We start from the raw sequence: 27,386 nt of genomic DNA on the forward strand, positions 1-27,386 counted from the left end.
TTAATTAAAGGTCAACACAGACAAAGACTTATTGGATAAAACAAATCTGTATTACTGAGAGACACCTTGATCTAAAGGTTATGTAATGGAAACAATTAGTCCTCAGCTGCCATTACTTCTATCATATCACACACAAACCATATAGTCCCATAGAAGAATCATTATACTTATAAATGCTTAATAGGGCAACTTGAAGTATTACCCAAGGACTTCATTGAAAGAATTATTGGGAGAATTAATAACTGAATAACATTTATCAACAGATTAAAAATCTTAGTTCTCTTTTCAGCTGTTCATAACCTAGAAACAAGCGATGTTGATCAAATGTTTTCTTTTATAATACACCAATACTCTTTAATGACTTCTACATTACTAAGAGGGGAAAGATACTACAGTTATCGATGAGGGAGTTCATCAATGAAAATATACCCGTTTGAGGTCTAATCAGGTTTATAACATTATTGTTTTAGTAGAATGCTAAGAGGGCAGCATGGTGGTGCAGTGGTAAGCACTGTCACCTCGCAGCAAGAGGAAGGCTGCTGGCTGGCCTTTCTGTGCAGAGTTTACATGTTATCCTGGTCCCTGCGTGGGTTCCCCCTTGGGTACTCTGGTTGCCTCCCACATCCCATAGACATGCAGTTTCAGTTAACTGGTGACTTTAAATTGCCTGTAGGTGTGAATGTGAGCAGATATGGTTGTTTGTCTGTCTGTATATGTCAGCCCTCTGATAGACTACCGACCTGTCCAGGGTGTACCCTGCCTCCCCCACCCGTGACCCTCAAAAGGATAAGCGGTATAGCTAATTGATGGATGGACAGAATGTTAAATTCTCAAAGGCTGGACTCTGGATGAATTGAACCGGTATGACAAGAGATAGAAAGTGATGACGTGAGTCCGCCTCCTCAGTTCTCAGTTGTGCTTTATGCCAGACTGAGGAAAAACAAATACCTCCACATGTCTCACATAATGACCTTCGTGCATAGCTATGGCAACCATTATACTAGTGGAGCAGTCTGAGCACCAAGCAGTCTGAACTCCAGCTCTAGCTTAGAGCTTAAGAAAAAAAAAAAAAAATCAATCACTCGCTGCTTTGATTTAGAACCAAAATCGTTGCAGAATTATACTCAAGGATTTTGATTAAGGTATTTGATAGATGGCAATCTAAAAGTTTTTCTTCATACAGAAAAAAGTAAATAGATACCAGTGATAAGAAGTTTAGAGGAGTACAATAGAACACAAAATAAACCCTTTCAAAGTATTTTGTACTTATTTTGTAAGTATATTGTACCATTAGAGGTGACAAAGAGTCAGTCATCAGTGGTGTTATTACTGTTATTGTAGCACTTTTAATTTAAAAAAAACATGAATTGTGCTTGCTTCTGTCGTTTCACTGAGGATAATGATGAAGGGAGGCAGTAGTGCTTGTACTACTATATCTTTGTGTTGTACAAATAAGATGAAATACCTTTTCAAAGTAGACAAGGAAGGCAGTACAGCTGACAGCCCATACTGCTGACTTCTCATGTTACTTTTAAATTTAGTAAAAGTCTCTAAAGCTGCATATTAAAACGTAGCGTGACCATGACTGACACACCAGAGTGATTTCATAAAAAAGAGTGAACAGTCAAAAGCCTCTCTTGAGACATTACTGAAAAACCGCTGTGCAGAAATATGAAATCCTTTTGAATTTGTATGGAAAACTTTATTTGATAATAAAAATAGCATTCACAGACTTCTTTTGATAGCTACATATACATTGTAATCCATCTCAAGGAAAGAAGCTGGATAAGTCCACATCTACTTGTACTTAGACTAATGTTATGTATAGCTTCATGGGTCAAATAAAGCTATGAACAATGTAGTATTTATATATGCATAGTTTTATAAAAAAGATTGGCCCATATACATGTACTGCTTTTATCAACACAGAGACAGCATTATGTCCGGAGCACATTGCAAGACATAATGCTTGAAGAACACAGACTGCATACAAGTGCTTTATAATACAAAGGCAGGCTAACCATCGAGAGAGATTCAAACCATCAAACAGTTTCTGATTGACCAAATACAGTCTTTCATTTTAAAATGTCTTTACATACCTGATCCAGAGTAAATCAACATATTTCCCATAAATCATCAGGTCCATTTCAGAGATATAAACACAATATCACATTCCTCACTGCTGAGGTTTTTCATAAATTTCTCTTTTGTACAAGAAAAAGGCAACATTTTATTCCTTGACAGGTTCCTAATAGTTACATTGGAAAAATTCTTTACAGGTGATGGCCAACAGGTTAACTTCTTAAATGTGTTTCTTTTTTTTTTTCTTCTTTTTTGTTAAATACAGTACCATGGCGACAACAGTGATCAAACAATGCATTTGTTGTGGTTTATCCAATATATTTTTAGTTCTTTAATGAAACATAAAACAGAGAATACACACAAAACACATTATAAAGCAGCAGTCAGACTCCAGTGGCATGACAGCATGGCTCAGCATGGCAGATTGGTCGTCTCCTGTACCAGGACTCTCCATATGTTACCAACACAACAAATCACATCAGCTCTTTGTGTCAGGACCCAGGAGGTGGTCGGTGCGCAAATCATCATCATGAGGACAGGGCTAACAATTACTGTGGGAATACAGCGCATGTTCCTTATCGATTACTCTCACTCAGATCTATCAGATAAAGTGGTTAAACTACACTTTAATTTACACATGCATCTTGCACAGGGATAATTTACACGTTTGTTTTAAACTTTTTTTTTTTTAACTTCTTTTTTTGGCATATCTGAAAAATCATATTTTATGGCAACTTTAAGCTGGTGTTGTGGCATAATGCAGACTCATCTAAAGTACGTAATTGAAATTTAGATGAGCAACAAATTTAGATAACTCCCATTTTCCCACAACAGAGGGTCTACTGGATCAGTTTTGCCTGTAGATGAAAGTGAGTCAGGTTCCTTCCCAGCTACATCAGTACACACTAAGGAACAAAGGGCCAGAGTATCGAAGTTATTTTATAATCCTACTCAAAGGGAGAAACTAATAACCCCATTGCCAATTTTCACACCAGTTGTCTGATTCCTTTCTTAATTTCGGAGGTGGGTTGAGTGTATTTAGGCAAAGGGCGGTGAGCTGCCACACATTTCATCGATGCAACACAAGTAAGGGTACAGCATGCTTTCCCAGGTACAGTGTGCACTTCTACCTTGGTCCTTAAAGGTTTTACGAAGCTTGCTCAAGATATGTGCCAAATTAAAAAATAAATAGTGAGCAAAAAAGTCATATATTATTTATATAATCATCACTCTAGTTTTACCATCAGATTTTAAATTTAGATTTTTTGCCTTAAGTCCAACGTGATTTTCACAGTTCTTGTGAACCATCAGTGTCTTGTGCTATAGTTTGTTCAGTAAAGCGATTCAGGAATGGAAAAGACATCTAAAAACAAGTTGAAAACAAGCTTAGTAGTTAGTTAGAAGTTACCACAACTGGAAGCATGTTTCATACCTCTGAGGGAACAAATATTTAGATTCAGCAATGCCTACAAAAAGCAATATCACTGATTTCATATGCAGGCACATACAATACCTTTACTATAGTACAACAACCTCTGTTATGTTCAAAATAACTATAACAATGACAAAACAACCAGTATGAACTGATAGAAGGATTGTACTCCTGCTGTTTTATCAATCTCTGGCTGGGATCACAAGTAGTTAAGTCAATCAAATCAATCAATACACCAGTTGACCAAATAAAGCACAAGAGTTAGTATCCTCAGAAGTCCAATTCCAGTGTATGGTACATACTGTAGTTTGCACAGATAGAGGAGAGAGTGGCGAGGGGGATCTCTGCTCTGCTCTAGATGCTGAGGTCTTTGGGGCTTTCTTTGTACAGCCTTCTTTTGGGCTCAGGGAGCTGGTTTGGGCTGCGACCTACTGTGTTATTGTTATGGCCTGTGTTGTTGTAGGCAGCATTGTTGTGTGCAGCGTTGTTCTTCATCATGCTGTAATATTCCTTCAGTCTGGGTGCTGCTGCATAGTTCAGCTCGTCCCGGCTGTAGGTGCTGTCAGGGGAAGAGTCCCGCTCCACTCGGTATCGTCTCTCCGGTGTCCCGTTCATCCCATATCTCTCCTCCGTCCTCTCTGAGGAAGAGTCTCTCAGGAGGTTTCCGTTCTTCGTGGCTCTATCATAAGTACGGCCCCTGGAAAGAGACAAGGAATCCCCGTTGTTGTTGGTGCGCTCAGGGGTTGTGGTCTCCCTGACTCGCCCAGCCATCTGTGAGTCCTTGAGGAGCCTCCGCTCATAGAACTTGCGTTCAGGAGTGACTGCGAGGAACCCTCCATCATCGTACTCCCTCTCAGGTGTATGGTCCCGATGTGCTCGCTCTGCCCTGCGGTCCATCGACTTGGCCCGCCGGCGATCAGGAGATGAGGCGCGCTTTCGGGTTGGTGAGCGGTCAAGGGAGCCGCGTCGCTGCGGTCGAAACCTCCCGTCCAAAGTAGAACTGCTGCTTGAGAGCTCTCGTCCCCTCAGTTTCTCAGCAGCTGCAGCCTTCTTCCCCGAGCTGTCTTTCCTCAGAGTCTTTAGGAGTTTAGAGATGCCGCTCTCCGACTCTGACTTCTTGACTTTGCGGCCTCGGCTCTTCTTGTTGCCACTGCTACTGCTGATACTGTTGTCTGGAGACTGCTGTCTGGGGGTACTTTGACTGTGATTGTTATTCCAAGTGTGATGATGGTGGGGGTTAAATTGCCGGCCTTGGTAGTCCATCTGATCTGACCCAGCCCTGTCCCTGTCTCGGCCACGCGCAGCCTCCTCCTGGCGTGATGGTTTGTGAAGGTCTGGTGGATAACTGGACTCCAATGAGGTGTGATATCGGCTGTTGGGTGGCAGCGTTCTCACTTCCGGAGTGTTTTGTGCCCCGGGTGTGGGAGGGTGCCTGTCACTGCTGCCGTCTGCAGGAGAAGAGAAAGGAGGAGAAGCTTGTTGACTAGAGAATACCTCAAGAATCGGCGGTTGAGGAAAACTTTAACATCAATGATGTGACATTTATTGTGTTCAGCAGACATGACCTTCCTTGTTGGTTCATGTGAGCTCTTGCATTGACGTGACAGCAGGTCAATGCAGAGATTTATGGAAATCATGCATACATGTGCTCTTTCATATGCTGCATATATCCCCAGAAACACATCTAAATTGATTCTGTTTAACATCTATACACATAAATTGCATTGAAGTGATAAATCACTTCAATATATTTTCTCTACAGGGCTGCAGGTGATAACAAGGTGATGTCAGCAACAACAGCAGGTGCAACACATCGGCAAGTGTAGGGCAGGGGTTATCAATGACACAGCAGGCACCTAGGAAATCATTCAAAACAAAATGGTGAACAACTCAATGTGCATCATTGGGAAGAACAAACCAAAAGCAAAAAAAAAAAAAAAAAACAAGAGTTTGTTTGGCTGCAGGTCTGTCAAATTAGAGACAGGTTGCTATGGCAGCGGCATGTGACGAGCAGTGGCATTATATTAGTCCCATAAAAAATATGTGTTCTGACGCTGGCGGAAGGGGGAGGATTTGTTCGTGTACGGATTCGCAAAAGTTAAACAAGTAAGTTCAATTCAGGCATGGCAAGACATAAAGCAAGTACACTACGTAAACACACCCAACGCGCAGACACACCAAGTGGGATGCAGGTAGGGATGAGCTGGAAGGAAGGGTGGATCGAACCGAAAGGACAAAGATGACAGGGAGAGTGGATTGGGACAGACTTTTGGCTACAAACCGTGGTCTGATTTTGGCCCATTAGGTAGAAACAGGGCTCTCCCATCTTGTCATTCCTCATTGTACCAACAGCGAGATGAGGAGCCATCATCGCTGGAGAGAGGAGGAAGAGCCCAGCAACAAGAGACAATCAGAGAGAAAGAAGTAGTAGTAGTAGTAGAGAGGAGAAGACAAATAAAACAGACAAGAGGCTGTTTTACAGTGCATCTTAATAGAGAGAAGGTGTTTGTTGTGAAAGGCAAGAAAACATTGCACTTTATATAATAACAAAAAAACCCATCTGAGAGGCGGAAAAGTGTCAGAAAATTAAACCCAGGATAAACCAGAAAATAATGCTGAGCAATACAACAATATGACTCAAACTGTGAGTGGAATAATCTCTCAGCAAGGCATGCAGCTCTTGGGAGGGAATATAACTATAGAACCTATCGAGTAAAAATCACTGAACGAGCTTTTGTGGCAGCCGTTCCTTTATTGATCAGTAATATCTGAGAGTTCAATCTAGTGCTGAAACCCTGACAGGCAGTTAAATTAAATTAACGGATCAGAAAGTGTGTCTGTTAAATGTTTATCATTTGCAGTAATAACATTCATGATAATCAGTTAAAAAATGAAAATATGTCCCGGTGGTGCACTAAGCAGATAAGAAGCTTAATTCTAGTCTGCAGTGTGTACAGCTGCATCAATAATAAGATTTCAATGCTGGCATTAGCAGTTTATTTGCAGGAAGAGGAGAAAAACATTTGCAACATGTTTACCTACCATATTCAGGTACAGATCCATCTCCCCGTTTGAGGACCAGCCGCGCCCTCCGACCACCATTTTTGATCAGTTCAATGGCACGTGAATGCTTCATGTTCTTTGTGCTCTCACCATTTATCTCCAGGATCTCATCTCCCACCTAAAAGAAGAGAGGCTAGGTTATCTCTCAAGCTAATAATGATTTCGCATCAATAGTGTGCAAAGAAAGGAAAAGCTATAATGCTCTACAAAGGCTGAAAGTAGTTAAAGCAGAGAAAAAAAGCTTTTAACATTTTTAGAATAACTAGATAAACTTTGTAGCTTTCCATTTACCATCTGTTAATAATTACCCTGAAAGCAATATAATGCCATGATGGATTGAGGTACTACCTTATTTATGTTGTATATCAAACTGAATTCAATATAACCAAAATGTTAGTTCAATCGGAATGAATATATTTCAGTTAAAGGAAGCAGCTAATGGGAAATTGTATGCAAATTTAGCCTTAGCCAAGGCTAGCTGCGGCTATCTCACCATTTAGGTTTAACCGGATCTGGCTCTCTTGCTTTTTGCTGTGTGCAGTTGACTTTTTGTTTGTTTTAGTTGTCTGTTGTATTAACTCTACATTTAAGATACTGTTTTCTTTTGAATTGTACACTTGACATGAAACACCAAAAAATATGTCAGGAAATCAGAATCTGCTCTTGGTGAAATTTAGTAGTACTGTTTGTTGTTTCTGTGCTTTGGCTTTGCTGGGCAGTATAGACCTTCCGTCAAGATCTTTAGATTTATTAGAGGAAAAAGTCAGTTTTTAATTGTTTCATACCCTCATCTTTCCATTTCTGACAGCAGCCCCATCCTCCGCTAGTCTCAACACATACAGGTCCATGTTGTACTCCCGTCCCCCTCTAAGGCTGAAGCCGAAACCTTTACTGTCACGCTCGAGGTCCACAGAGTAGAACTCGGCATCCTGTGAGATAGAAAAGAAGCGATAAAGAGAAAGTCACAGAGAGACCAGAGAGGAGGAGTGACTAATCCATGGTGCACAGGGGAGTCAAAAGGTGAGTCCACACGTCAGGACTAATCAAGCCATGTCCCACAAAAACTCACAAAATGTCAATGGCAGTACAATACCTTGGAATGCATGAATAATTAATGCCGCGTGAGCCTGTGAGCAGGGTACAGAACACTAAGCAAGGGCAGCACAAGGGCTGGACCCAAAACTTACCATACTCATCAAAAGTTCCCTCCCAAGAGAAGTATGGTCTCCCCCACAATCATTTTCTCTAGTTCTCACAGGTCCAGAGCTTTACTCAAAATTAAGCTTCTCACTCACATTTGAATGTCAGATTTCACTGATACCGTGGAACCTTTTACTTTAAGATCAACAAAAGAGGTCAATTCAAGTAAGGAGTAAGGAAAACCATGCTAATCTTGCTATCTGTGAAATTTAAGGATTTACTATTTGTTGACTTATGCTTTTTTTCTCTTCTGGTAAACACTGGTTATCTTAATTGCAGTGGAACTGAGCTTGTCTAAATCTATGATGCTTTCATACTTAACGTACACTTTCCTAACTCTACTGTGTCAGAGTGCACTAGTGTAGCTATCCCTGCATATATGTTATGTATGCAGATATTTGCAGTGATGTACATTGGATGTTCAATTCGTCAGTAAGCTTCATCAGATTTGCTGCCCAGACGGTCGAATAGCTGTGTCCAACAACTTGTGTAACTCTTCGGAACCAACATTTTGACGTTGACACCCTCTTCTCGTTGTGATTGGCCATAATTGAACTTCTATATCTAGTTCTCTTTTTACATTCTTTACACAATTATTTCTGTCACTATGAAAGACTGCCAGAAGAGGCTGCCTGAACATGCGCGACATTATTTGGCAACTCAGATTTAAAAAAAAAAAAAAAAGGCTTTACATAGACTTATGATCAGTAGTGTTCAGCTGTTTATTGTGATAGTCTGTGTTATTGATACGTGACTGATAGTTGGTAACGTTTGTATTGATGTAAAACGATCATTAGTGACTGAGTGTAGTGAAAACGTCTTTTCTTACCTGTGTTGTCTGAGTTTGTGTGGGTGGAGGAGGAGGCGCTCCTTTCGACTTAGAGTTATTCCTTTGAAAAAGAGAAACTCATATGAAGACACACAGCGCTGCGTTTTAAGAATATTTTCTAAAAAGAGAGTTGGATTTGTGCTTATTAAAAAAAAATTAAGCATCATCACCTACCGTAACTCTGTGGCTTGTTGAGGTGTATGTGTGGTGGTGATGGTAGCTATCTTCTCAGCATTGGTCAGCAGAGAAGCATTGGAAGATTCTGGAAAGAAACGGAGAAAAAAAAATAAATAAATAAATAAAAGAAACCACAAAACTAGAAATGACTGCTTTTGTTAAACGCATTTGCCTGTAGCCGTTTTCAAAAGACACTCTGGAGAACAAAATGTTACTGTCCAGAAGATTCCCCTGAACCGCCCGCAGGCTACTCTATTCAACCTGATGCTAACTGCCTGTGATGTTGTCATTTGCCATTTGCTCATGGACAACACTGGCCCCACTGCACAAAAAACAACTGCAGTAAAGAAAAAAAAAAAAACAACAACAACTCATGACTTGCATCATTGTTTCATCTGCTATTCCAGGAAGGGAAAAAAACAAAGACAACTGTCTTTTCGTGCCTTTCTTTAATTCCATATTATCACCAGCAAGAAAACTGCAGCACACATTAGCTTCCACTGACACTGGCAGGAGTACAGTTCTGCCAGTTTCCCCTCGTTACTAGAAAAGATATGACCTCTTCACGGCACCGAGTGTTTCTGAGGTGAACAGCCTTCTACAACCTCACACATCTTTTTGTGAAATCTGAAATGAGAATAAGGTGGACTAATAAATGCCATCATTCCAATTTTATAAGGCCATGACATGTTTTCTACTGGGAAACCTTGCATTGGCATACAGAAGCACAAGCCTCTGAGTTAGTGTTAGAGTGTGTGTGTGTGAGAGTGTGTGTGTGAGTGTGTGTGTGAGTGACTGTGATCTCACCTCTCTCACCTCCAGACTTATTTAGCTTAAATTTCTGTTTCTATGGAAGATAGTGCTGCATAGCTCTTCTCAGTGTTCATTGGTTGACCAGTGGCTCAGTTAGTAACAGACCCCCCTTGTTACAGCATTTGACATTTTTCCCAAAATGTGGAGCTTTGGATCAAAAACCGTGGAAGATTTAAAATGCCCAAATATGCACAGTACAAATAAGGTTAGTTGCAGTACACATTATTTTCTTTTTATGTATGCTGCCATCAGCGACACTAAACCTTTGAGTCATGCCCCAAAGCTGTGATTGGACAGTTGACTGTTTTTCATTTTGGACAATGTGTCTTAAAAAAACAATAAAAAGCCCCCTTGCACCTCCTCATGAAAACCAATGACAGTGCTTTGCATTTAATATTGGCAGGTCTATTCTGTTCTCTGCTGGACAACACTGAAATGTAATGAACCTCTTCACTTATTTTTAAAATTATGATTTAGTTGTGATTTGATTTGAATGCGGCAACATTAATGGATTGGCAACATGTCCATGGTGTTCCCTGCCTTTTGCCCAATATCAGCTGGGACAGGCTCCAAATAATTGCCATAATAGCATATCTTTTTCATTTAATTATAACACAGTAAATGCATAGATACAACTGAACTACATATAACAATGTGCAGTGTATTTAACTCTATTTCTTAGTCTGGTTTGTTTTTATTTAGGCATTTCAGATCTTCTGCAATAACCCGCTTGTGCTGAGATATTATGCAATTCTATTTCCTTCCCTGAACTAAGCCGAAAAGATAAACACCAACAGGAAGCACTTGATTAAATGTGAGCAGTGTTTATAATCCCTTCTAACTGACAAAATATTGCAAATGGCAAGTTATCTAGCAAAGAAAATAAACAAAAAAAAAAAAAACAGAGAGGAGAGAGAAGACTTATTGAAGTACCACAGTAGTTTCTGGGGGCAACTTCACCTTACTCCTACTCGGTGACTCACTCTCCGAGATACCAAGGTTCACACCCTGATGAAAAGTGGTCTTGCCTGTGAAAAGCAGCAGTGCCCTTTTCTTCCCACCATATCCATGAATAAGTCACATCATGCTGCATTATGAAACAGCCATGTGAGGCTGGAAGCCAAAAGCCTTACCATCACCAGGGATGATCCTGAGCGAGACTGTGTTCCCGGCTTCCTTGATCAGGTTGACAATGTCCGAGTGTGACTTGTTGGTGATGGAGCAGCCGTTGACAGCCAATATTCGGTCCCCGACTTTCAGCTTCCCGCAGCGGTCCGCCGGGCTGCCCTCAATGATGCGTCCTATTTTGTGGGGCATGGCCACACAAGCATTTCCAGCTTTTGCATTAACATATGTGTTTGTTTGCGTGTATATTTAGTGTTTTAGAAGTAGAGGTGTAGTGGTGATTTGATTGACGAGATTATTTTTTTGATTGTTACATTGATTTATATTCAATAAGAAGGAAAGGACAGAAAGGAAACATGGAGAAAAAGAAGAGAAGAAAGATTAATTATCCACAATCACCATATCCCAGAGAAAACCAATAAGTTGTGTGCACATCCTACATTAACATGTTGCAGTCAGCACACATGCAAAAATACTACATGCGTCAGAAAGGAGGAGGAAAAACAGTGTAATGTCAAAACCTAAATTCATGGGCTCTCTGGGAATATGCAGAAGATGTTCTCTACCCCCTTCGTCTGACGTGCTAATCAATGGACTGTGAATCATATGCCACTGGTCAGAGCCTTCTGTGACTAATGCTTGACAGCCTATCAATATACTGGTCATAGCATCATGACTGCCACCCCCCTTAACACATACCTCCCTGCCTAGGATCAATGAGCACACAGTCTTTGGTGCAGTTTGCACCGTTCAGGAAGTTGAGCTGTGTGATCTTGGCCAGCTCAGAAAACTGTGAGGATTTGTAAAAAAGGAGCACTCTGTTGATTGTTGTGATACGTGAGGCCTATAGCCTATATATGGTGCTAATCGTGGTCAATGCGAGTGCGACTGCAAGTCATACAATCTGCAGCTGAGTGACAGTGTTCAATACTGCACATCTTGTTTACACAGAAGCCCTGAACGCACCCTCAGGATCTCCAGTTCTCCTCGCCTTCCCTCCATCTCACACCCTTCATCTCTGCTCCTCCTTGAGCTCCCCCTTCCATCCGGTTCTTTTTGCAACATCCATATTTATTACATCACCTTACTTCGCAGCTACTCTGCCTCTGTCTTGATTGAAAAACGCACTTGTATCCTGTCACTCCGGCTAAATAATGAGATATGGAACATTACAGGGTGTGGCAAGTTCCCAGGATTTAATACCTAATCTGCTAAACACAACACCAACCCCAGGTCATAGTAGGATGGGATGAGCGGGGGATGGGCCCTGCTGGACTGGAGCAAAATGGTTTATGTATCCGTGGTGTATGGGAGATTGAATCAGCTGAAAACGCTTTACCTTTCCAAGACCTAAAAAACATTTAGTACTCCTGGAAGAATCATCTGTGCCGTGTACTTAATTTATTTATTTCTTTTGGTAATACACATTCCTCTGTCAGATTTCAGCTCATATCCCACATGGTAGGAATACGTAAGGAGAGTGAGTGTAGGATGCTTCAGCATATGAAAGCTCACAGTCCATTCATCTCATCCTCCCGAGAGGAATAGTGACGGAGCAGAGCAGGGGAGCGCAGTTCGGCAGCAGCAAAAACAAGAACCTCAACAGTCTAGAAGACGTTTAGACACGGTTGTTGACTAGCACTGTCACTGGTGTCACTATAAATAATACATTAATTTTCTTGCATTGCATTTTGCAGAGCAACACCATTAGCCCATGGGATCAATGAAATCTTCCCTGGGCAGTCAGCGTCTCATCCTGCTTGTGTTTTGCCTGTGACACACCACAGTACATCATCATAATGGCTAACTATACAAGGGACCTTGGAATGACATTGTTGTTGGAGATTCATCACTCGGAGGTTAATACCAAATTTGTTCGAGGACAACATCTACAATTACTCATCAATGCCTGAGCAACTTTAATTCATGCAATTCTGCTGTTTTTGCAGTAATGCGTAAACGGTATAGACAGCTATGGACTGTGCTGAGGAGACTCCAATTACATGCTGAATGAATTGGTGGGGGCAGCTGTGAGGCATGAATCTGTGATGATGGTGTTTGTGATAAAGCTGTAGCCAGCCTGATCCCGAGGGGATGCGTTCAGCACGCGAAGACATTTCTTTATCCCCAAGCTCATGGCAGTGGGTTTTTGACCTCGGTCTGTGGCACTAAGTGAACTCCTGTCAAACGCCACTGGCCTGCTATTCATAAAGTGGAGGAAACTCAATGAGGAGTAACTGTAAAAATACTGTAATTCTGCCAGGAGATGGCATCAGTCATTTCTCTCAGTGGTGCATTTATGAACTCTTTGGACGTGTGTCTTGAGTCTGGAGTATGTGTCGGAGACTGGTGCTGTTTTAATGCGCCAGCTCTCAGGTTTTTTGAGATTAAATTGCTTTGGGTATCTGCAGGTCTTGAAAAATCTTTTGAATTTAGTTTCATGATTTAAAAAAAAAAATAAAAAAAAAAGGCACTACAAGAGAGTAAAAACTCTTAAATTTCATTTTCAAAAGTCTTTTCTCTTACCTGCCTTAGGTAGAAATGGGGGTTATAAAATCTTTCTGTATCTGATTGCAGGCTTTCATAAGACATTATATGGCTATAAACTAAAATGGGATTGTGGATGCTGCTCAATCCTTTTTAGTGGAGTTTCGGTCAGCACCATTAGAAGTAGAGAGAGTATTACAGTGGCTATAGGAAGCTCATTGTCTCATTATGGACGAATGCTAATTTTATCATAAAATTATATTAGTTAATAATTTTTACTTTGTGTGGGATATAAAGATAAATAATTCTTGTTTTTTCCATCCTACATCAGTATGATTTTGAAGCAAGCATTGAATTCTCTGTGGTATTAAAAACTTTTTAAGTTTTACATTAAACTTGGTGAACCCTGACAAATCCCTATGTTAAATGGTTTTATATTTTAAGTTATTTGTTCATGCTGCTTACAGATAGTAAATTAATCACAGGGAAAAATAATGATCTATAGAAACATGCACCAATACAGATTACAAATGCCCAAACAATCAAACTGTTGAGTCAGATTAAAGTCTAAATTGAACCATGATATCCTCCCAAGTCAAACAGAGTCAACCCATAGTAAACAAAACAAATTCTCATGTCACACTGGATAAAAGATCCTGTCAATCTCAGCTAGCTCCAGCTCCATCTGCCTCACTTACCAAAGGTGGTGCCAGCGTCAGGCCTGGAAACAGACGACACGATGACGAAACCGAAGCCCTCGTTCTCTCCGCGCTGGATCTCCACGTCGTACGGCTGCAGGGAGGCAGGCACCACCGCACTCCCGCTGCCACCTCCGCCGCCGCTGCCTATGCCACTGGTAGATCCGCTGCCAGAGCTGACAGTGTTGAGCGAGTTCTGGCTCCCCTGGGGGGTCCGCTTGCCCTCTGTCAGACTAGGTGCCTGGGTGCTGCTGTGGTGGGAGGAGGCCGGTGATGGAGGGACGTCACCTTCTCCTTTTGACACTGAGGATGCGGAGGAAGAGAACAGACTGGTTAGACAAGTACCACAATGTATTTCTACAACTTTTCATGAAAGTATTCATATCAGGAAAAGCAAGCAGTGTGCGTTTTGTTGCTGTAACACGCCTGTGACCGAGCATGACACATGTATGATCACACATGCACACGTTTTGTGTAAACCTGTCATCACCTCCGTATCCGGGGCTCTTGCGTCTGACAGTGAGGTTGACATGGCCCTGTTTGGCAGCCTGCTGCATCAGCTGCACCACCAGCTGGTGAGACTTGCCCACCACCGCCGTGCCGTCCACACAGATGAGCTCATCGCCCGACCGCAGGCGCCCGTCCTCATCTGCTGCCCCGTACTTCACTATGTGCCCGATGTAGATCTGGAAAAGGCGAGCACACACAATGCGTGATTGTATTATGCTTTATAGTTATGATATTATGGCTAATTATGGCTCAGTGTGACTTATCTCCTTCTCATTTTAAATGAGTCTGTTAAACACAGCAGCGTTTCAGAGACTATTGTTGCATTACTTTATGGTGTTTGTGGCTGACATTCTGAGAAACCGAGAGGGCCAGTGCAGCCTACTGGGGCCATGCAGAAGCTTGTGTGCTTTAGGCATTGTGTGGGAGTGTACACACAGCTCTGACAGAAACAAGCACCCAACTACTGTCTTTGGCACAAACAACAAGCGCCAACTCCTGTGGGGTAGACCTGAAGCCTGCTGCTATTTTATTTCCCTCTGTTCCTCAATATCTGCCTTCCACTCCCCCTCTTACTCCCTCCTTTTAAGACAAATATATGGCGCACAACCAGAAGGATTGGTGGGTAAGGCTTTTTGCCTCTCTTAACAAGCTGTCTATATGATCCTCCAGAGAGCAACAGCTCCAGTTAGAGAGAGAGTGAGGGGTTAGGAGTTTGTGCTACTCTGTTTTAAAGGTGGCACTAAACAGAAAAGCAGGAGGAAAAAGGAAAGACAAACAAAATCAACAAAACAAGTACACTAAGAAGAAGGACAGAGCATTCGGAGATCAGCAGTAGTATGGATGAGGTGTAAGATTGTGTATGTATACTTTAATCTATGAATTTATCAGCTGTTTCAATAAACTATTGATGAGATTCAAAGGTGGGGGGATACTTACAGGCTCCCCGGGCTCATTTCCTCCCAGGATGCGAAAGCCGAAGCCTGTATCCTTCCGCCAAAGGAAAATGTCCTGCTCCTGGCAATCTGGCACTGAAATACACGAGAGGAACCGTGAGAAGACCCCATGGAAATCAACCCCCAAACCGCCCATAGACCTGACTGATTAACATCTTTGTCGGCTAATCAGTGAATCTTGCTCTCTAATCAACAAGTTCAGTCCCGTTTTGTCTAATTATAACAAATCCATGTCCAGTTGTGTTATCGCTGATCAATAAGGTATTTGCTTTTCTATTAGTGTCGGAATGAGAGCGGGCAAGATCAACAGCTGTTCCTTGCCTCGCCTCAGCCCTGCCTGGTTGAGCAGATTGGCTTCTTGTTCTCATGTGGAGACCACAAACTAGGCTACAAAGTCTCATGCTGTGACCTTGTCAGACTGCAATCGGAAATGTTACTCAATGTTGATCCCTATTATTGGCCTAAATTTATAACCAAACCATTCTTACACGCATCAATTTGAAGCATCTTTCTCCTGCTTACAATCTCTCTCACACACACACACACACACACACACACACACACACACACACACACACACACTTGCATCTCGCCATGGACAGAGCAGACTGTGGAGGAGGACACAGGCAATTTGGTGTCAGTCTGTTCAGCCCACAGGGCCAGTCCGCACAGGAGGCGCAGGCCATTTCTTCCTGCACTGCCTGCTGTCTGCACGCCTGCCACACAAGGCTAGTAGTGAACCCATTAGCTTGAGCTCTACGGTTCCCCCGATAACTCGCTCAGTGTGATTTAAACTGCTGCGGCTAGACTTGTAATTAACCCTCTGCTGACCTGTGTCTATAGAGTAGTGATCAAAGTAAACTAACAGTAAGAGGAGCAGCTGTGTGCTGCATCATGGGACAGGTGACATGTAGCGTTGAGGGAAGCAAAATTCCCAAAAGGCTCACCTTTCAGTCATACTGTCCTGACACTGAAACATTGCTCTTCTAGTGCCACTCATTGGATGCATGGATGCAACTACTCACAAATTCAAGAGTGTATGTGGCAGCATGCACATGAATACACATGAAAATACAGACCCAGAATCTGGGCCTCTTTGTCATTCTTTGTCTCATTCTCCCTTTCTTGTTTCATTGTGTCTCCCCCTCCTCCCCCTCTGACACAAAAAGGGGCTGCAGCTCCTTCAGGGGTTATCAAACAGATATACCAATCAGCCGCAGCTTAAAGCAGCCCTCTACGGGCCCAGTTAATATTTAATCAGCAGCAGTCCTAGATTCTACAGGCAGCCATGATTATTAACCAACACTGCAACGCACGGCGTGAGCACGACCCGCACGTCTGGCTTGCAACAGTCACAAGTGTGCAACAAACTAACACAGCAGTCCTCCCATAGAGATTACCTCTCTACAATCACAATGAAATCTTTTACAGCATAGAATCGTATTTCACAGCATATAGAGACCTAGTCTCCTCTTAATTATCACCACCAGTACGAGTACAGGAGGTCTGAAAGATGTAATTCAGCCAGAAGAGGAGAGTGAGCCAGTTATATTGGAGGATCCATCCTCCCTCTCAGAATCTCCTCAGAAAATAAGTGGTTCGACACCCTTATTGTGGTTCCCTATGAATAATGCAAGAATAGGCCATGACTGCAAATGATATTGAGGAGTTTTACAGAGAGGCTGCCTACTTTTTGGTGTTCCAGTTTTGTGTTTTGGATACTCTGTAGTTCCAGTGACTAAACAGTGTGTGAGACAAGCTGTTTGGCTGCTGATAATGTCAGTGTGGTCAGTTTTAAACTTCAAAGCAAAGTGGTTTAAAAGGTGAACTGTTGGTTGTCCCTCCATACTTGATGCTGTGCAGTAAAGTGCACGCATACAGTACGTGCTGTTCTTTGTATTCCTTTCAGTAGGAATGCTGGCAAAAAACTGTGTGTGTGTATGACTCTCTCTCTCTCTCACACACACGCACACACACACACACCCACACACACACACACATGCACACACACACACACACCACTCATCAGCAAGAACTTGTGTGCTTTGAATGCACCTTTTGTCACTAGATAAGTTAAACTCCGTATGCACACAATTGTTTGGCAAACAACAAAAAAAGGCATTAACAGACGCACATGCACACACACAGAGAAAGATGTGCCCTGTGGTCATCACAATGAACAGTGAACAGTGAAGTTTTCACTTCATCAAAAAGGGTCTGACTATTCAATCAGTGGATATTATAGTTCAAAGAAATCAGCCTAGCAGTTATCTGTTGAAACACATTTCGCCTGACCTCTATGTCTAATCCCAAAACCATTCAGTAGACCTTTTAAAAAAACACAAAGAGCTTACTATAAATGCAGAAGAAATAACAGAACGACAGAACACATTCACACATTCAGAAGGTTAAACGCTCTTAAACTCTTAAGTCAGCAAAACCTTCAAATTCTTAAAATAAGATAGAACTGGATTCTACTCACGTCGGCTCTCGTACATGCTCCTGGACTGCGCCCAGATCTTAAAGGGGTCTGGTTTCTTCTGAAGGGTGAGGGTGCCATCTGCAGGGTCCTGAGGGGGCAGGCCTGGCAGAGGCTGGGTGGGGGCAGCAGGAGTGGGAGCCACAGCCTCACTGGGCATGGCAGAGGTTGGGTGGCTGGGAGAATCGGTGTGGGTGCTGCGATGGCTGCACACACTGTGCTGGGAGCTGCTCTGGCTGTCTTTCCTCTCTAACTGGTGCTGGGTGGACAGAAAACAGAGAGAGGTGTATGTGTGTGTGAAGGATGGGGGTGGATATAAGCAGGAGATGGAGGTAGAGGGCAGACAGGAGAAAAAAAGTGAGAGTGATAAGTGAGTCAGTGATAAGGGCGAGATAGAGTGGAAAAGAGATGAGTGAGAAAAGTGTTGATGGAGGACAAAGAAAGAAAAAGCAACCAAGGTCATCTTTTTTAGACATTGCAGTAGAACATCTCTCACTAAAACGTCTGCAGGAGTGTGAGGAGAAATGACTTGGTTTCCATGGTTGCCAGACAAAGACGTGAAATGTGAGGGAATTTTAGTGAATAAAGATATTGCCTTTATAAATCCCATGAATCTTTGTTTATTGCACAAGGTCCAGTCCATGAAAAGGTTGACTTCAATTGAGGCAGAAATGTGTAAAATCAGTTTTGAAATCCAAGCTGTAAAATCTCAACAGCAGAGAAGAATCCTGGTGGGTAGGAGTGAAGTGTTGTGACGATTAAAATGCTGCTTGGTTAACTGACATTGCTTTAAATAATACGCAGTTTAAACATTGAATTAAAAAGAAAACAATTCAACGCTGAAAATATTCACTGTGCATGAAAAACAGGTCTCACCACACACCGAGGATGCCAATGTAGCGGTTCCGGTGTGGTGTCGAAGACTGTTCCCCTAAATCTGAACCAAACATTAACCCTAACCCCAAACAGTCATCTTATGAGCTGCTTAACTGCACCCCAACGCTGCGCTAACCCTCACCTGTTATTTCTGCCACAACATAACATGAGCCCAAACCCCAACCACTGATGGGGGCGCTACGGGAACACTATTTTAACAAAAGGGGAAACACTAATCGAAGGGGAAACAGACTTTGACAAAAGACCAGCAAAGAAATTGGCTAGATTTTTTGCTTTATTACAGCATCAAATGGCGAAACACCGTAGTGAACGGGCAAATGCGTGAACGGGCAAAATTCCTGTTAGATTACTTTGTGGTGTTACTTTTTCAAAAAGAAAAATCAAGTTTGGACAAATTCAAACTGGCACCTGATTTGTTTTGGAACATAATTCACAAGCAGCCTTATCTTTGTAATTTTGCCATTGACAGTGAAGAAGCCAACATACTTCCACACACTGCTTCTCAGATACTTTGGTCTGGAGATTATCCGAACAGCATGGCTTTGCTTGCTAGTGTCTTCCTTCATTTTTACTCATTGCTTAGTTTCATGGTAGGTCAACAGGGCATGCAATAGGTCAAATTGGACTAAAAAGCAAATTAGTTCAAATGTTCCAGAGTAACCTTAGACTGTAGTGGACTGTAATATTAGAATTCACACAGGTCATTTCAGTTTACATATTTGATTTTTGCCTACATTTGAACTAATGTTTGCATTTTGAATAAAAAGTGACAGCCCTGTTTACCTTGTGGTTATTGCAACGAAAGATAAAATAACTGCCGTTGTGATTGCTTTTGAATAGCTGTGAAAGTTTTGCCTTCAACTTCACAGATCTGAGAGTTGAACTGGACCCACTGAATCATTGTGTCTACTGCCTGAATACACACACCCTCACTAATAAAGCCCCCTGCGTTGTTATAATGCAGTGCTATTTTTGGTTCTGCTTGGACAATATATAAAACACCATGATTTTTTTATGGCCTATTATTGTTCTGCGAGGTACTTTTCTGTCATCTTTGTATTCTGAGTCTGCAACCACTCGATATACATATTACCATAATTATTTTTTGCTGATGCACATTATAAAACCTTTTATGAAAAATAGCCTCACTGAGAAAATGTAATTACTGACAGTGAGAAAGCACTAACAACAACTGAATCATTTTCTGTCTGATGTGAATAATAGACGAGTGCATGAAATGATAGAGAAGTCATGGCACTGTCTCCCACTGTCTCACTCATCACACCGAACGAGATGAAGGGTTAAATATCCCAGTAATGCTTCTTAATGAGGACAACAGCCATGCAGAATTTGATCACTGGAGACTTGCTTAATGGGTTGAGACAGCACAGTCTCTCTTGCATATGGGAGTTTACTGTGAGCATCTATTTAGATTCTGAACTGGAGGCAAAATGGTTGTTCTGGGTTGACACGAAGTCGCATGCAGCGTGACATTTCACTGACAACACAGAGAGGGAAAAACTGGCTTTTCCTCAGTGGAAAGCTAATCCAAAGTGACAGTCAGGCAAGACCACTATTGGTCCCACCCGACCCCCTAAAAGCACCCACCCCTCCTCCATCCATCGCGCCATGTGACCTGAATAGGTGACAACCCCAGCTCTGACTGATACCATTTCAAACTAATCCTAATCCAAATATCCAGCCAGTTGAGGGAAGGGCTTTTAATGTTGATCAAGAGACACAGGACAAGGTTTTTTTTTTGTGTTTTTTTTTTTTTTACACTCCAGTGGTGGGAGTTGAACCCATTACTGACCTTGGACGAGCCTGTCCAGAGGAAACGTCCTTCTACTATAACTCGCCGGCTCTCCAAGGGTGAAATAGGGTGACAGTAATTTAAAGCTGCACTGGCATCTCTTCTGAGCCTGTATTGATTTTTTTATCAGTTGAGATGAGTCGTAAAAATGAGAGGGCGTTTGCACTTTAAACTCCTGAATAACTGCAACTGAGAGACCCCCCACGCTACTCACAGATCCGGTCTTTCTCCCCTCTTTCCCCATTCCTCTCTTATCCATCACAACTACGAGTCACATTGCAATCTGTTGCAATATCTCCTCCAGCTTTCCCAATCTCCCTCTTCTTTGCTTCCAGCCCCCTCTGTCATCATTGCGCCCATCTCCCTGTCTGTTAGCCTCTGTGCGTCCTCTGTATCTGTGGGCTATCATAGTGACTAACTGCTGTTAGACAAACCATCTCCACAATGGTCTTCCCCTCTCTCATCCTCATCCCTTACTCCCATTTTTGCTTCATGCCTCTCTCTCCCATCATCCCTCAGCTGTGGCTGTCTGCCCTCTTCAACAGCTGGTCACTGTTACACTGTTCTGCCTAGGCTAAGCTTAATCAGTCACAGGATGGCAGCGTGGCAGGAGCGGAGGGATGTAAAGCGAAAGAGAGAGGATGTAAAACAAAGAAATTGCAACACAGGCAAGAGAAGGAAAAGGAAAACGATCAAAAAGAAAGAAGAATTTAGCAATAGTCAAAGTGGCAGACTGTGAAAGAAGTCAAGAGGAACAGTGACAGCAGGATAAAATGGGAAGATTTCTGAAGCTCTGGGTGCAGACTAGTAGAGCAAGAGTTAGATATCATATCTATGTGTCTTTTGTTCTTTAAATAGCGCTCCTTTCACTCAGTAGAGCGTACATGCACACACACACAAAAGAGCTGAAGATCATAGTACTCACCACCAGCTTCGGACTCCTCTTGGCTGGTACCACTCCTGCAAAACATCGGCAGAGAGACAGAGAGAGCATTAATGACCTGCGGTGCTCTTCCCTTGTCCCCTCTGATCAAAAACTCCCCAGGACGAACGGATGGACCCTTGGCTCCTGCTGCAGAGCAGAACGCAACTGGCCCAGCTCTCTCTCCTCCTCCACCTCCTCCTCTCTGTTGCTTTCTCTCTCTGAGCAACACACTGCGCTAGGCTGCTCGCTAATCTAAGTGATCTCCCCCCCGTGCTGTATCCCGCTCCACTCGGCGCTCTCACCCGTGCTATTAGAAGAGGAGCACCTGATCTATCTGCATTAGACAGGCTGACTGATGCTGCAGCCCGGACTGCTGGTCCAAGCTACAGGTTCCCCCCCAGCCTGCTCGCCACCTGTCTCCAGCACAACCTCTCCGGCAGAATCTCAACTGAGAAGGAGCTCAACAGCTTGAGCTTCATATCAAAGGAAAGCCTGAGCTTCTGCCTTACAATGCACATCTTCTGAGTAACTTGAGCAGTTTCCTCTCCTCTCCTCTCCACTCCTCTGCTTTGCTCAAGGCTTACATTGAGATCTTCTCTCCCTGCCCTTTTTTTTCCCCCTTGTTCCCTCCCCCTCTTCTTCTTCCATACACTGTATCTTGCTCTCCCTCTATCTGTCTCTATCTCCCTCTCTCTTATATACCAGTTAACATACTGTAGCGAGTCACCAAAGAAGATCAATCTCATTTGTGCTAATGAAATATTAATACTTGGAGCCAGTTGTCAGGGGAGAGGATTCACAGCATACCAGTGTAGGGAATAATCCACATTCCCAATTAACTCATTTTTTTGTCCACCTTCATCACAACCCAGGAGTTCATTCATTGTGTAGGTTTCTCTACATCACACATACAGTATTAACACCACGCCATTCATTCAGACTCAACCTGATTATTTACCACACACATGGAGAGAATGCACTGCTTTCCAAGAAATTTCCTTTCCCTTCCTGAAGCTGTTTTTCCTGCCACTCACAACAGTATGTTGAGACAAAAATAGATAAATGAATGTGCGAACAACATGAGGCAGGATTGGGACAAAGTTACTGTTGCCAAGGCAATCAAGTAGTTCTGTATACACTGGCAGCAGTCTACTTTGTTAAATATGAGGAGCGAGCAGCAGCAACAGTACACCACATTTACATTAATTCCCAACCTTTGATCCATTACAGCCTCATTCGCCTTCATTTCTGCTATTAAGACCAATGAAGAGACATTATTTCCTACCCAGCATGCACAGGGAAAAACCTACTGGAGGTATTAATGGAAGGTTCAAGCGACATTAACACATGCAACAACATGCAAGCATCCATCTTAGGTTCTTTCTGCTGCATTGGCAAAAAATCATTAAATGTTAAAACTCTCTGTTGCTGCAAAGCCCCTCTCTCTACATGATTCATAATTTATCCTCTGTTTTCCCTCCCTCTCTCTCTCTCTCTCTCTCTTAGATTACAGGGTGCCAGTTACTGGAGCAAGTGGAACATCTCAGGTGCTGACGTTGTGATGAATGTTTTTGTGTGTGTGTCTGTGTGTGTGTGTGTGTCTGTCTGTCTGTCTTACCCAGGAAGGACACACATCAGAAGGTCAGATGTCAATAATAAGTGTTTCCCATTACAACAGCAGGTTATGTGACCCTGGGACCCTAAATTACACAGTGTAGAAGGCCGACAGAAACCTTTCACTTTGAAACAACCTCCAAAAATGTTCAAACTTGCGACGAGGTCAACATAATTAGCATTAAGTGTAAAGAAATTGAATTTAACTATAGCCATGTGGTTAATAAATTTGAGTGTGGAACTGAAAGGGAATTAAGATTCAAGAAATTGATGTAGTTTGACCCCATCTCTACATTAATCCACTATGGCTTGTGTCAGCAAGAACGACTGATTTACAAGCTGCACGGTGTGAATGCATCTTCATTCATGATGCAGTCTTTAAATCTGCTTAACGTACTCAGGCATTGTGATGCCGATGCATACGTGTAACTCGGAGTTGATCGAATCTGGCTGGATGTAACATTTATGAGCAACGGAGGCTCGGTGAAAGAAATATAGGAATTGCATGTTCCTGCACACACGCAACTCTGCAGAAGCATCCATATATGCATGCATGTTATACATATGTAATATCAGCACAGGCAGGTACGCAAGAAGGTGAGTTTTCATTTATACACAGAAGCTGCATTTACTAGCGCGCACACACACACACACACTCACAAATACACACAGCAGCGGTATTATATTATGCAGCGGTGCCATAATCCTGATATTTTTTACTCTGCTGAAGCTGCTGAATGACGGTAAAGCTCTGCTCAACAGAACGCTGCTCCATTTTAAAAGACTGAACTGATCACTAAAATTACAACACAGGCTTAAAAGGCCTGATTTTATTATTACCCAAGGCAACCTTTTACCAGAATGACTAAGACTGTGTCCATTATCATTCAAATGAAGGGGAAGTAAACAAATTGTAAGTGAAAGAGAGTGCTGTCAGCTGTATGCTGACCTAACCTAGCTCTGAGCATCAGTGTGGAGGAGGCTGCTTCCTCTACTTCTTTTACAGTAGACACTGAAATATGCCCATAACAACTAGCACAATTACAAAGAAGTATGCTAATGCCCACACACACACACACACTCTAAGAGAACACGATCTTATTATCAGTCAGCAGTATATGAGCACATGCTCAATCACTGTTTCTGCTGAGTAGTTTGTATAATTTGTGTACAAGCAAGGACTGGAGATAAAGGGGTGGGTAAGACCAAAACTACTCTCACAAAGATTGAATTTCAGAAATCAAACATGCAAACACTTGCTTTCACTGGTGAGCAGCAGCACCGGAGCCCAAGATTCAATAATACTCAGGAAAATGGGCACAATGAATGACCCGGTGTTCTAATATACTGCTGAAACTGTGGCCTTGGTGAGACTACAAAGAGCCCACATATGCGAACACATTCCTCAAGGTTTTTAATATACATTGTTAGAGGGCGTACAACATGAGTAATGTTCCATTTTGTTGAGTAAACATTTGTCCTTGCTCTACTAATAAGATTGTCTTATTATCCACTTCTCTTTATCTCTTCAGCTACTCTAAATTGCTCTTCCTCATTGTCTGTTATCATCACATTTCATTCCTCTACCTTCATTTCCTCTCTTTTTACTTCCCTTCCCTCTGTCTTTTCATTTTCTCTCTTCTTTCTCTCTGTCTCTCAGGAGACAGGAGCGCTGTGCACGATTGTCATGGCAACAACGATGGGAAGACAAGATGGAGGAGTCATGGCTGGCCTGGCCTCCTTTTACAGGAGAGGATACTGTATGTGAGAACACCAGATGTTATCTTTAAATTTTATTGGAAAATAACATGTCTTAAGACCGGAAAGCACAAGGTAGTGATACATTGTTTTAGCTCGTAAATATTCACACAGTGCAAATTTACTAAATGACTGAATCCTGCATATCACACTTGCTGAACACATTGCGCTCCACTGCAGATGATGGTTAATAAAGGCTAAGCCAGAGAAGTGTTTAATAAATATATATTTCCAAATGTGAGACCTTTCAGATTTGTAGTTCAAATTATAAAAGGTTTGAAAATACCTATTTGGCTTGTACTAACTTTTTTCTGTCACTACACTTTACACTATTTCTCTCATTACCACAACAACCTATTCTACCTCTTGTCTATTTCCATTGCATAAATTACATGTCGCTATTCTCCCTTCTTCTAGGTTTTCGATGACCACAGAATTGAAACTAGAGAGACCGCGTATGGGGAAATCCAAAAGCCAAAATGTGGCTGTGTTCATTTGAGTCGCACTCTGCTGCCATAGCACGGAGCATTAAGGTAATGGCACAATGGACTACAGCCTTCTCAAAATGACGTGACAAAAACATTTGATTTATTATATTCCCCCTCCATTCCCGAATCTAGTTGTGTGTTGTAGGTAGGGATACATTTTTGCTTCTCTGCAGGTGCTGCAAGCCTCACCCCTGGATCCTCCCTCATTTTTGGTGGAACTGCAGCTGATTACTCACCTGGGCTATATAAGAGACTGAGGAACTGTACTCCAACCTCTCTCTGCCATGCTTCCTGTTGCCTGCCTGCTTATCTATCTGTGTGATTTGTGAATGCACCTTCTGTGCCCGCCAGTACTTTTTGTTTGGTAAATTTAAGTTTTTGATTAAGAAGAAGCAGCCAAGAAGCTTGTAAGGGAGAGCTGCCAATTTGTGTGTTTAATCCACTGTTTCACCTGTTTTTTGAGATTGTCAGGGAGGCCAGTATTGTAACCTTTTCTTTTGTTAGTTTCAGATTCAGGTTTTTTTTTGTTCTAAGTATCATCATTCTGTTTGTTATTTTGGCTTTGGCTCTCCCTGACATTACACTGTGCCTCAGGTTGGAAAACCTTGAAAATCCTGAATCTTGTGACTCCTCAAATTGTTCATCTACTTTTATGTTACTCCCGTTTCCCCTAGACCAACTTGGGGTCGTAACATAAGGCATAGTCATAGTCATAGTATAATAAGGAAATAAACGTCATAGTATAGTAAGGCATAAAATGTCATAAAAACATCAAGAAATGTCATAGTATATTGAGGCATAAAAAAATCACATTATTATAAGCTGTATAATATTATAATAAGGAATAAAAAGTAATAACAACGTCATAGAAAAAACAAAAACAACATAGTATAGTATGGCATAAAAACGTCAAAAAAACATCATAGTATATTAAGGCATAAAAGGTCATACAAAAACGTTATAGTATGGTGGTGAATAAAACGACATAGTATAGTAAGGAAAAAAAAAGGAAAAAAACGTTATAGTGTAGTAAGGCATAAAATGTTATCAAAGGGCCCTGAGCAGTATGATTCTATTTTGTTTTGGCCCGTTTCCTGTGTGGACCTCCATTCTTGGTTATGCTCCTAAATGAGCTGGGTTCATCAGTATAAAAAGGGATAAAAAGTCATAAAAAAGTCGTAGTATAGTAAGGCTTGAAAAATATCATCAAAAAGTCATACTATATTAAGGTATCTAAAATGTCTAAAAACATATTATAGTGAGGGATAAAAAAGCCCAAAAATATCATAGTATAGTATGGCATAAAATGTCAAAAAACATGATAGTGTACTAAGGCATAAAAGTTCATAAACACATCACAGTATTGTAAGGAATAAAACGTCATAGTATAGTATGGCATAAAATTGCCAAAAAATGAGCCCTGAGCAGTATGATCCTATTTTGTTTTGGTCTGTTTCCTGTGTTTTTTTTCAGATACTTCCTGATTACCTGACTGACTTCCCCTGAATGGGGATAAACTGGGATATTCAAGATGGCCTCTCTGGAAGGCTCCCAACGTGATTTTATGTTGTTGTATATTGTGTTGTATATTGTGTTAGGCTAATGCCTCAGTTTTTGTACATGTAGTTTAAGTTGGCTTTGATTTTCATAGCACCCAATATCTACAAAACATTACTGACTACACGTTTTCAAGTTTGGTTAGGTAAAATTGAGTTATCCTGAATAAATTTGTTTTGTATTTTTTTAATGGTTACTGTGTGGACCTCCATTCTTGGTTATGCTCCTAAATGAGCTGGGCTCATCAGTATAAAAAGGGATAAAAAAGCCATAAAACATCATAGTATAGTATGGCATAAAACGTCAAAAAAAAAAAAAATTATATTAGGGGTTAAATGGTCATAAAAACGTCATAGTATGGTAAGGCATCAACTCACATAGTATAGTATGGCATAAAATTTCCAAAAAACTTAATAGTAAAGTATGGCATAAAACGTCAAAAAAACATCATAATAAATTAAGGCATAAAAGTCATAAAAACGTCAT

The 27,386-nt window shown here is 41.7% G+C and overlaps 1 protein-coding gene across 11 annotated transcripts in view; it reads right to left on the minus strand.

The window, feature by feature from the left end:
• Positions 1-1,680: 1,680 nt before the first annotated feature.
• Positions 1,681-27,386, minus strand: part of LOC111667150 (membrane-associated guanylate kinase, WW and PDZ domain-containing protein 1-like) — a 103,158-nt gene continuing 77,452 nt past the window's right edge. For 9 of the 11 annotated variants that reach the window (XM_087178376.1, XM_023422748.2, XM_023422749.2 and 6 more), the window contains 11 exons: positions 21,484-21,518; positions 17,852-18,107; positions 15,353-15,444; positions 14,397-14,592; positions 13,907-14,209; positions 10,730-10,933; positions 8,781-8,868; positions 8,607-8,667; positions 7,363-7,506; positions 6,557-6,695; positions 1,681-4,962 (listed from right to left, as the gene is read on the minus strand). In XM_087178376.1, coding sequence (XP_087034502.1) covers positions 3,869-4,962; positions 6,557-6,695; positions 7,363-7,506; positions 8,607-8,667; positions 8,781-8,868; positions 10,730-10,933; positions 13,907-14,209; positions 14,397-14,592; positions 15,353-15,444; positions 17,852-18,107; positions 21,484-21,518 — 2,612 coding nt within the window. In that variant the 3' untranslated portion in view covers positions 1,681-3,868. Of the gene's footprint in view, positions 4,963-5,795; positions 5,888-6,556; positions 6,696-7,362; positions 7,507-8,606; positions 8,668-8,780; positions 8,869-10,729; positions 10,934-13,906; positions 14,210-14,396; positions 14,593-15,352; positions 15,445-17,851; positions 18,108-21,483; positions 21,519-27,386 lie in introns of all 11 variants that reach the window. The other 2 variants (XM_023422755.2, XM_023422750.2) reach the window with 2 other exon arrangements.

Source organism: Seriola lalandi, unplaced genomic scaffold (assembly GCF_002814215.2).
Source record: "Seriola lalandi dorsalis isolate HSWRI2012SDOR001 ecotype SW California unplaced genomic scaffold, Sedor1 jcf7180002054685, whole genome shotgun sequence".
NCBI lineage: Eukaryota > Metazoa > Chordata > Actinopteri > Carangiformes > Carangidae > Seriola > Seriola lalandi.